Source organism: Pteropus vampyrus, unplaced genomic scaffold (genome assembly GCF_000151845.1).
Source record: "Pteropus vampyrus isolate Shadow unplaced genomic scaffold, Pvam_2.0 Scaffold120, whole genome shotgun sequence".
NCBI classification, from domain to species: domain Eukaryota; kingdom Metazoa; phylum Chordata; class Mammalia; order Chiroptera; family Pteropodidae; genus Pteropus; species Pteropus vampyrus.
Genome location: NW_011888901.1, coordinates 475,108 through 486,050, shown reverse-complemented (window position 1 = coordinate 486,050; position 10,943 = coordinate 475,108). Strand labels below are relative to the sequence as shown.

At 39.2% G+C, this 10,943-nt stretch overlaps 1 protein-coding gene across 1 annotated transcript in view; it reads right to left on the bottom strand.

Moving 5' to 3' along the window:
• Positions 1–854: 854 nt before the first annotated feature.
• LOC105296115 (NACHT, LRR and PYD domains-containing protein 12-like) overlaps positions 855–10,943 on the bottom strand; it is a 66,492-nt gene continuing 56,403 nt past the window's right edge. Inside the window, 6 exon segments of the mRNA XM_011366053.2 lie at positions 855–2,957; positions 7,337–7,507; positions 7,813–8,009; positions 8,148–8,262; positions 8,948–9,127; positions 10,243–10,413. Of these exon segments, the coding sequence (XP_011364355.2) occupies positions 2,876–2,957; positions 7,337–7,507; positions 7,813–8,009; positions 8,148–8,262; positions 8,948–9,127; positions 10,243–10,413 (916 nt within the window). The 3' untranslated portion in view covers positions 855–2,875.

Below are 10,943 nucleotides of genomic sequence, written 5' to 3'. Positions count from 1 at the left end.
AAATGTTCAATGTGCACATGTAAAGAATGTTTTCTGTTGTTGGGTTGAGTGTTGTATATATATCAAGTATGCCAAATTTATTATTTGTGTTCTTCAACTCTTCTATAGTCTTATTTTCTGTCTCTTTGATCTATCAATTACTGAGAAAGGTGTTGAAGTCTCTGACTGAAACTGTGGATTTGTCGATTTCTCCTTGTTCAGTCATTTTTTGCTTCATGTATTTTGAATTTGTTTTTTTGGTGAACATGTATTTAGGATTGCTACATCCTCATGATGAATTAACTTTATTATTATGAAATGATCCTCTTTTCTCTGGTAATATTCTTTGCTTTGCAATCTACTTCTTCTGATAATAGTCACTCCTGCTTTTTAAAAATTAATGTTAACATGGTGTATGTTTTGCTCTGAGACCACTAACTTCAATAAGTTACTACGGATACGTTTCTGATTATAATTACCATCTTTGTATTTTTTTTTTATTTGTCCCAAACTCTGCCTGTTATCCAATGTCCAGAAACTGTTATTTCATATATTTTGCCCTTTTTTTGAGTTGTTAATGTGGAAGGGTAAATCCATTTCATCATTGCTGGAAATAGAAGACCTCCATGTTTTATTTTTATACTGATTTGTTACTTATATTATGGACATTAGCCTTGTCGTTATATATGTATCAAATATATTCTTCCAGTTCATCACTAGCCTTTTAATTTTATTTATGGTGCATTTTTTTCATAAAGAGATTTAAAATTTTGATGTCAAATATTTCATTCTTTTCCTTTGTTTTTTTATGTCATGTTTATAAATGCCTGCCCTATATTTCCTCTAAATCATCATGTTTTAAAAGAAGAAATAACTTCCCAGTATAAATGATTTTATTTTTTAACATCAAGTTTATTAATTATAAAAGTAATACATGCACATGTTAAAATATCAAGTAGAATAGAGGGCTATAGATGAAAATGAGAAGTTCCTTTCTTCTTCTCCCACTGCTCTTGCTTGCAAAATTCCTCTTGCCAGCGTTAACTCCCATTTACCAACTGTGTATATATCCTTCCATACATATTCTGAACACAAACATACACATGTATATTTATCTTTTGAATACAAACTGGATATACACATACAGTTCAGCAATTTTTCATTTAACATTATATTTTTGAGTTCTTAATGTGACTGAGTTTTATCAGATGTTTATTAGACTGATAGAGGAACCAGGGCAGTCAGAGAACATGGTAAGAGAAATGCACAGGAAAAAGTATATTCATCTCTGTAAGGCCAACATTTAGCATAAAACCCAGCACATAATAAATGCTCAATAAGTAAGGGTTAAATAACTAAAGAGAAGAAGAACTTGAGAAAACTGGAAACAAACTGCTATCTTGACCATTCTTCTCATGCTAGGCTTGGTCTCCTGCTTAAGAGTTATCTCCCAGGGTAGTAGGGAACAACTCATGATAATAAAGACATGGAGAAACTGGACCTCTTACTTGCAATAACTTCCACTCTGTGTCTCTTCCTCAACTAGAGTCACTGCTTCCAGCACACACACTTAGTTCAAATGCGCATTTCATACTAACTACACAGCAAAAAAATGTGGCAGCTCAAAGACTACACAGCTCGGTTATATTACAGGTACACACTCATATAAACAGCTACCATTAATTTGTACCCACTGTGGGGTAGGCACCACTTTGGAAACAACAGCCTTGCAAGGTTAATGTCAATTTATTCCCGTTTTATACCCGAGAAAACTGAGGCTCCAAGAATCCAAGTGACTCAATCAGGGTAACACAGCTAGTCAAGTAGCTTCCGGAGACGACTATAGTTTAATCGGGTAAGCCTACTTTTCTGTCAATTCCACAACACATTCTCTCCTATTTCATGAACTTTGTGCTATTTTACTTGCCTGGCATTCCTTTTCTCTACTTGTCTTATCTAGTGTTTTTGTGCAAGCTAGGCAGAGATAGAAACATGAGGTTGTGCAGGATCCATGCTAAGCTACAAAACATGACGTCAGAGATGAGGAGTGGCTTGATCATAGAGGAGTCCATGAACAAGAACGAACACATAGGGGAGGTATTAAAAGTTCAGAAAAGGGAGTTGAGCCTGGGATCTGGAAAGCACCCTCAGGAACCTAAGATATGGATACTATGGCAGCTCAAGAAACTCTAATGCAAACATTTCTCTCTCCCTAGGTGGCTTTCGTGAGCTTCTCACAAACACGGCCCTATTGCCTGCAGTCTTACAGCAACTGGCCAGTGTATCTCCCTCATGTCAATCCTACTGATTCTCAAGGCCCATATCATATCTAACTTCCATAAAGCCTTTCTCTATGAACTCATTCTTCCCTCTTTCCTTTGCGAATTACAATTTTATTTAAAATCAGCACCATAAGATATAACATGTGTTTGTATATCCTCTTGTCCTTTATTCATTTCGAGTGTCATGTTTCTTTAAGTGGACTCATTCATGTCTTTTTCTATTGTTTTCCTCCCTGGTCTGGATATTTGGAAACATGGATATTCCAGTCCCAACTCCCCCACTAATGAGCTGTGTGACCTGAAGCTAGTCACATCTTCTCTGAGTTTCATCTTCTGAGCTTCCAGGGTTTTTGTGAAAACATAGTAAACATTGAAATATAATATATGAATGTAAGGTATTAGTGCTGAAGACATTTGAGCTAAGGTTTTTCTGACTTTTATATACTACTTAGTGGATGGTTCTACATAAGAAATAGGAAGCACTGCTGCTTATTTCACACTAGCATCCTCAGCAAAGGTTAACAGGTTTAAAACAAGAAGACTGAACAATTGTTAAAGATAGCATCAGATGGAGGGGGTCTATATGCATCTGATTTGGGGGCTCTCCTAGGAAACTACCAGGTGATTCCAGGCTTGCTCACTTTTAAAGCTTCAATTTCTCTGAATGTTTCTTCATGTAAATGATCCATGTCAATGCTATGAAAAATGAAAAGAATCTTGTGTCAAGTCAAGCCAACAGATACCTTCAGCAGCTTTCCTATTCTAAAAGATACGATTTCCATTCACACTTGCTCCCTGTCACCACTCTGTTGCTTCACCCACTTGGCTATCAACCTCTTCTCTCAGCCTCGGCTCCTTTCTTGTGTCTCAAAAGAGAAAGTGCTTAACTTCTTCTTGGATTCTCATTCCTGTCCCTCCTTGCCTGTCCAAGACCCTGCTCCATTAGCCAATTAGTTCCTGCTCCTGTATCTGTAACCTCTCCCTCTCCATAGGCTCCTTCCTCTCAGCCAACAAATTCAACTATCCTAAAACAAGGCAAGAAAAAAAAAGAACAACTCCCTCCTTCCTGCAGTCCAATAACCTCCCTCCCAGCTACTACCCCTCATCTCTTCTTTTCACAAACTTTTTGAAAAAGTAGTCTCTGCTCCTTCTCCATTTCCTCATCTCCCATCTCTTCAAATCATTGCAATCTGGTTTCCAGTCCCACTACACCACTAAAGCCCTTGACGTGGCCACCTATGGCCTCCTAATTGCTAAATCCAATGAACACTTTTCAGTACTCATCCGTTTGGACCTCTCTGCTGCCTTTGATAGTGCTGAGCACTTCTTCCTTGAAACTCATTTTCCCCATAGCTTCTAGGACAATTTTCTTTCCTGTTTTTCTCCATGGGTTTTCCTTTCCAAACCTACCTCTTTGAAGATGGTATTGCCCAGGACTAATTCCCCAGAGATGTCCCTCAGAGTCTCCTCTCTTCTCATTCTCCCTAGAGAATCTCATCCATTGTCATGGCTTTAGCTATCATCTCAGGGCGCACTCCTATATCCAACTGTCTACCTACTAGAAAACGTCTCCCAATGTCCTACAGACACTTTGAACTCCACATGTATGTCCCTGATTAAAACCTACTGATTACAAAAGAAGGTACAGACTCTTTGAAATGTGTAGTGACGTACTGCTTTTAGTTTTTAATGGACGGAAGCTAATCTTTATCTAGCCAAGTGAAATGACTAGCCGTGCTAGTTATTCGATTGTAGGGTAAGTAGACATTTAATGTCATGGAAGTATAACACGACCTTTAGAATTTTTTCAGTGACTTATCAAAAGCTGTCTTACCTCTTGATTTGTAGAACTTTCTGCTGAGAAAGAGGTGGGCCAATATGTTTATGAAGCACAGAGGTCTTCCGGGTGTTAAGAGACCAGTTACTTTCAACCCCTTTCCAAATTTAGAACAAGAACATGTATCAGGGTGAGCTAGGGAATTTTATCCTTGGTGCTTGGGAAAGGAATCAATGCCTCTAAAACTATCCTGAAGATGAAGGCTTAAGAAGGGCCCCTCACTCACCTCAAGTGCCTACATCTCTGTGGGTAAGGGCAGGTTTCACACATAAATATATATCTATGGCTGATTCAAGAAGCTCCTATAGATCCAGCCACCTGACACAAATGATACTTTAGAGAATAATGGCTGCACATCTGGTTATAGACTAAGATATCTGTAACCTTGCAGCCCAGGTATAATGGCAATGCAGGGCTCACAGGGATTTAGACCAGCCAGGGCATCACCATCCAGTCACCAAGTTTCTATGGGATTGGGTAGGATTAGTTCTCAAGATCAGCCCCATGTAGCAGTGAGAAATAGCAGCCACAGTAGACTGATTCTCTGGTCAGCTTCAGAAGCAAACTTCTCTATCTTTGGGACCAATTTTGAAAAGGTGAGGAGAATCCCCAAGATGAACTATTCCTGGAATATGTGAGAGAGTGATGACTGAATTTGCACCCAGAATTCTGCTAACAGGTTTTACTAATCACATATGGCATACAAGACCTTGCATGCCCCCTCAATCTCATGTCCTGACACATTCTGCTATGCACTTTATGCTCCAACTATAGCAAACTTACTGGAGATTTCCCACCCCTACCCCTATCAAGTTCCATAAACCATGTTGCTTATTGTCTGGCTACCTTTGCTCATGCAATCTCTTGAGTCTGCACAACCCTTCTGCATCCTTATCCCATGTCCCCTGGATATAGTCCTGAGACTCAATTCAGATGGCCCTTACTCCAAGAAGCTTTCTCTGACCCTTTCTGGCTATGTGAGTCGTTTCCTGCCATGACTCCCTTAAGATCTCCTGATTGCATTTGTCATTTTATGTGCCTGTCTCTACCACTAGGCCCATGTCTTATTCAATCTTGTCTCCCAGCACCTGGAACATTTGCCTAGCACACAGCAGATGTCCAGCAAGTGCTTGTAGAATGAATGAAGGTGAGCTTTGCCATTCTGAGGCCACAGTCTTTTTACCCTTGACCTTCTGAATGTCTAGAAACCTAATGTTTATTAAACAAATCATTACTCTCTCCTTGCCTTGCCCCTGGATGCTCTAAATTACTAACTAGTATCTTATATACATTTACTATATGCAAAGCACTGAGCCAGGAAGTTTACAGGGTAAAGTACAATGAAGAATAAGATTCAGACCCCACACTCAATCAGCCCTAAGAAAATCATCTTCATCCAGCCTTTCTAATTTCTAGAGAAGATTCTCTCTCTTTTAGGAGGCTTTCCTAGATTTACTTCTTCTCTAGCCCATCATCACATTAAATGATCCATAGTTTCCTATCACCTTACTTGGATAATTATATATTTCTATTGATTTCACTGTTGTTGGTCTTATATACATTCTAACATTCCAAATTTATTTGAGGTCAGTGAATAGTGTCTATTTTCTGTGTTGTGTGTGTCCTTTATTTGTATTCTGAGTTATTACTGCTATCAACTTGTCAAATGACAAGTCATAAGGTTTTGAATGCTGGTCTGAAAACACAATGGAAGTACATTGGTTAAAAGACAGAGAGTGAGAGAAACAGGAAATGGTATAACAATTTATAGTAAAAAAATAAATAATGGCATGACATCACAAAATAATTTCTCCTTGCTGTCACTTAGAACCTTTGCTGAAGCATACACAGCGTAGAGTACTACAACATTAAATTAGTCTATATAAAAAAAAAAACATGAGGATTAATCATTGAGTTTATTTCAACCCATTCTCAATATAAATTCCAGTCACCTCTAAAGCCTCAAGGATTCAGGGACCTCTAAGAAGGACACCCAGGAGGTCCCTAAATCCTTGAGGCTCATCATCCTCCTCCTGGGCATTAATCACCACTCTTAAGTCTTTGAAACGAGCAGACTTCATTTTGCTAGTAAAGAACCAGCTTCTGTTTCAGCCAGACTTATAATCAGGCTTTTAGGCTGTTTTCATTTACACTTCAATCCATCGAATTGGCTTTAGAATGTGGAATTTTTACAGTCAGCCTTTATTTTCCATTATGTGTTTCAGTTCTGAATATCATAAATAAATGACCATTTGGTCACTGGTTAGCTGCCAATAGAGCATAACTGTATTCCAATTAGTATTCCAATTATGAATTACTTTGTGTGTCATGCCAACTTACAGAGCTGGCATATGGACACCGACCAGAAAGGGTCAAGATCTCCACTTATGTAATTGCATCATTATAGCTTCATCCACTTGAGTCTCAAAGATTCTCAAACTGTAAACATTAAGCCCTCTAGCAGGTATTAGGAGAATAAGGTATTTATGGAGAACCTCCTATGTGCTAAGGGTTGTATTAGGTACATACACAATTAACGTCTCATTTCACTCAGTCCCATGCTGACACCAGGGAGGCAGGTACTAGTATTAGCTCCACTTTATAGACAAGGATACTAAAGTTCAGGGAGGTTATGTAAGCATGGTTATGTAGCTAGTAGATGTTACACCTAGTAGTTAAGCCAGACCTAAAAGAATCTAGATCCAGTGCTCATTTTCCTACACCATGCTGCTTCTTCTACTGAGATCCAGGGCTGGCTTTTCAGTGCCTCTCTCCTTGTCCCTGTGTCCAAGAAGGAGGCCTATTGGTAATTTCACTTATTTTGATATTTTGCTTAGGAATGGTCTGTGCTCAGTTTTTCTTCTCTCCTCATTGCAATGAGTTGTGATCAAACCCAACAAGCCTGCCCTGACCTCCTCGCTCTCACTTCCCTCAACACAGTAACTTACTAGAACATCCGTAGTTTACACATTGGATGAATCAGTGCATCACACAGCATTTGCGCTCCAAAATCCTTGAGGTCATTTCCACTTAAGTCTAGCAATGTTAGGTTCTCGTTTCTGTTGAGGACACAGGTGAGGGCTCCATAGCACACATCTGTGAGATGACATTCTGCTAACTTATGGGGTATTAGGGATTCAAGAAAGAAATCAGTTATATCCCAAGTTCCACAATGACCCTCCATTTCATATACAGCCTGGCAACAAGAGCTCAGCAGACAAAATCCCTGTGTACTCACCACAAGGTCTGTAGTTTGCAGGAAGGCTGTTTCAACCCTTCACACAGCACCTGCATGCCCTCATCCCCTAAGGCATTGTCACTGGGGTCAAGGTCTCTCAGGTGTTCATTGGCATAGAGTGCATTGCACAAATCCTGACAACATTCTCTCGTCAGGTTACAGGTCCACAATCTGCCAAGAAGTAAGGGAGAGAAATGTTGGCATCATTTCATCTGCACTGGGTCACTTTAAGAACTGTGTTTGCCCACTAAAAAAACACATTAGAAAATCAAAGCATCATGTAAAAAACAAATTCCTTGAGCCAGGGCCAAGCGGAGATTGTGAAGTGGGGAAGATTTATTCTCCCTAAATTATTTAGTTCTTCGTTTATTGCTTCCTTGGAGATTCAATCACCAAGCCAAAAAGTACTCACTTAATTTAGAGAGTTGCTGAAACATCAGGAAACTCTTCCTGTGGCTATAGTCCATGATACTTACGCCAGATCCTTTAACTGACGATCAGGCTGTTTTAATCCTTCACACAGCAATTTCAGTCCCAAATCCTCAATTTTATTATTAATTAGAAGCAGCCTTGTCAGGCTTCGGGTAGAGCTCAGGATTTGCATGAGGGACTCACAACAAGCTGCAGAGAGGGAACATTCAGAAAGCCTGGAGGGATGGGGACACCAAGCTGGCTATTAACCATGGCAGTAGGGAATTCCACTGAACCTCAAATGCCAAGGCCCATAAGAAGGACAAAGACAAGTAGACACTTAGACAAGATTCTCGACTGTACCCTTCCTGTGCTATAGACCTTCACAGAGATGCTGTACTCTTGTGTCTCCCAGGGCATTAGTAAACACAAACAGCTCTTTTAAAGTCTGACTCACTTGCAAGACAGAGGCGAGCTCCACACAGCTGGCATCTGTGAGGTAACATGTGCTCAAGCTACCCAGTGAAAAAGAAGAAATATTAGCCACTCTTGTCATTTAGCTTCCTGGGAATGGTCTCCCACCCTCCCCATTTAGCTAAGTCTTAGCCAGCCTTCAAGTTCCAGCTCCCAGCCCACCTCCTTCACAGAACCTTCTCCCGATGTCTCCAAGACATAGTGACCTCTTCCCTTTTCCCCGAGTTTATCTGGCATTTCTAAATGATTCCACAGTGTTGGGCACTTGATTACACATTGAACTGGGTTGCTCTTCAACTGCTTCCTATCTGTGTGTCCTTAAGGGCAGCCTTGTCATTTGTAGTCCTTCTAATAACTCCATCCACATCTAGCCCAGTGCTAGGTTCATAGTGGGTAGTCTATATATGGTTAATATTTAATTAGTGTCATTCCTGTAAACACACAGGATGATAGTATAATGGAAAAAGCATGAGATTTGGAGACAGATTTTTGGAGTCACATACTGACTACCACTATTTAGCAGTGTGACCTTAAACAAGTCACTTTTCCACCTGATCCTCAGTTTCTTCATCTGTACAATGAGGGTAAGAAAACTCAACTTATGTGGTGAGTGTAAGGAGTTAATTAGATGAAATAGCAAGCACCAAGCATAGATCCTGACACAGAGCAGGCATTCAACAAGTTCAAGAGTCATAAGATGATGTGAGATAATTCTAAGAAACTTACTCTAGTTTCTCCACTTTGCAGTTTGAATGTCTGAGACCCTCACAAAGATACTTCACCCCAGTGTACCCCAGGGGATTTTTACTTAGGTCCAGCTCAGTGAGGTTTGGATTACAAATGAGAACAGAGGCAAGAAACTTGCAGACAGCCTCTGAGCTTTCAGGGAGAAAGCTAACAAACAACCTGGAGAGAAAGAAAGATGAATGGAGACAGAATTGGCCCCTTTATCATCCTATTTACCCCTATTCACAATACCTCATGAGCAGAGAAAATAAAGGCCCAGCCATACAAGACTCCCACACTTGAGTAAGTCACAGCCCCTTTTCCCCTATGGCTGGGACTTGTACACTGTTCCCACAACACTGTTGTCTCCCAGTGGGGCCTCAATAAATGTGACTGACCAATAAAAGAGTTGGGAGGAAATATCAAGATGACTTAATCTCATTTTAATTCCCTGCATGAGTTTTGCACTATAATAAAAAATATATATATATTTTATTTATATATTTATATATACATATTTATATATATAAAATTGTATCACATTTTTATATTTATATAAATATGTATATATAAATATATGATACAATTTTTATTAGGTCATTACCATAGACTTTGAAGTCAGACACATCTGGGTTCTGAACTGTGCACCTTTGCCATGTTATTTAGTCTTCTGACCTTGAGTCTGTTTCCTCATCTGCTAAAATGAGGATAATTATCTGAACTTCTCATAGTTATTGTGCAGATGAAAGAAAATCATATATACAAAGTACTCAGCACAACACTTAACAGAAAGCCAATTGCTCAATAAGTGTTATTATTATTATTGTTGATGTTATTACTACTTATGTTGAAAATTCTTGACCTAAACTTGTTACATAGGAATAATTTTAGGGACTGCCACTTTTCTTATTCCCCCCTATGACTCCTTGAAATGTGTTTTGATCACAAAAATCCATCTTGAGTTGCAAGTTTCAAAAATTTTCGTGCAGCATGGAAATTAATAGTTACAACTTACTTGAGTTTCTGTAATTTGCAATTTGGATCTTTTAAGCCTTCACAGAGCAATTTCAAAGCTAAAGCATCCAGTTTTGTCTCACTAAATTCCAGCTCAGTGAGCCACCGATTGGTGCTGAGAACAACTGCTAGCACCCCACAAGAAGCAGAAGAGATAAGGCATCAGTACAACCTTGAAAACAGAATGACCTCATTACCTTATTTACACTCTCCCCCGATACAAACAGAAATTGACAAAAATTATATGAACACAGATAACAAATTCCCCTGCTACCAGTTACCTCAATGTCTGTAAGATACAGTTTGGCTGTTTTAATCCTTCACACAGAAGCTTCACTTCTGAATCTTCCGGGGTATGTTTTACAAATTCCAAATCTATCAGATACTGGTTGGTTTCTAATACTAAAGAGAGGTCCCTACCACAAGAAGCTGTGAGGCGGCAGAAAATCAGTCTGTGTGGAGAAGAAGAAATTTAAGGGAAGAAATAAAATAGTACTCTAAAGGTACCTGTTTGCACCTTACTGATATAATGAATTATTTCAATTCATTCAATAATTAATTTATTGAGTGCTTATTACTGTGCTAGATGCTGAAAACACAGAAATAATTAAGACCTAGACACATAAATAATTAAGACCCAGACCGTGCCATCAAGGCATGCTCAGTTAATGAGGAAAAAAATTAGAAAATCATAGATTATAATACAGTGTGAAAAATACTGCAAGTGGTATGCACAAGGTATCATGGAGACATAGAAAGGTGGCACAATTCAGCCTAGCTTAGGGTGGAGTTTGGAGGATCAAAAAATACTTAAAAGAGGAAGAAATACTTGAGTGTTGTCGTAAATGGGGAATAGAAATTAAACAGGAGTTAGATGGATGAGAAGAATGGAAGAGGGGAGAACAAGAGGGGTGCTTATGGAGCAGCCTGTGCAAAGGCCAGGAGGCAAGGTAGATAGAAAAGATGCTTCATTTGAGAACCT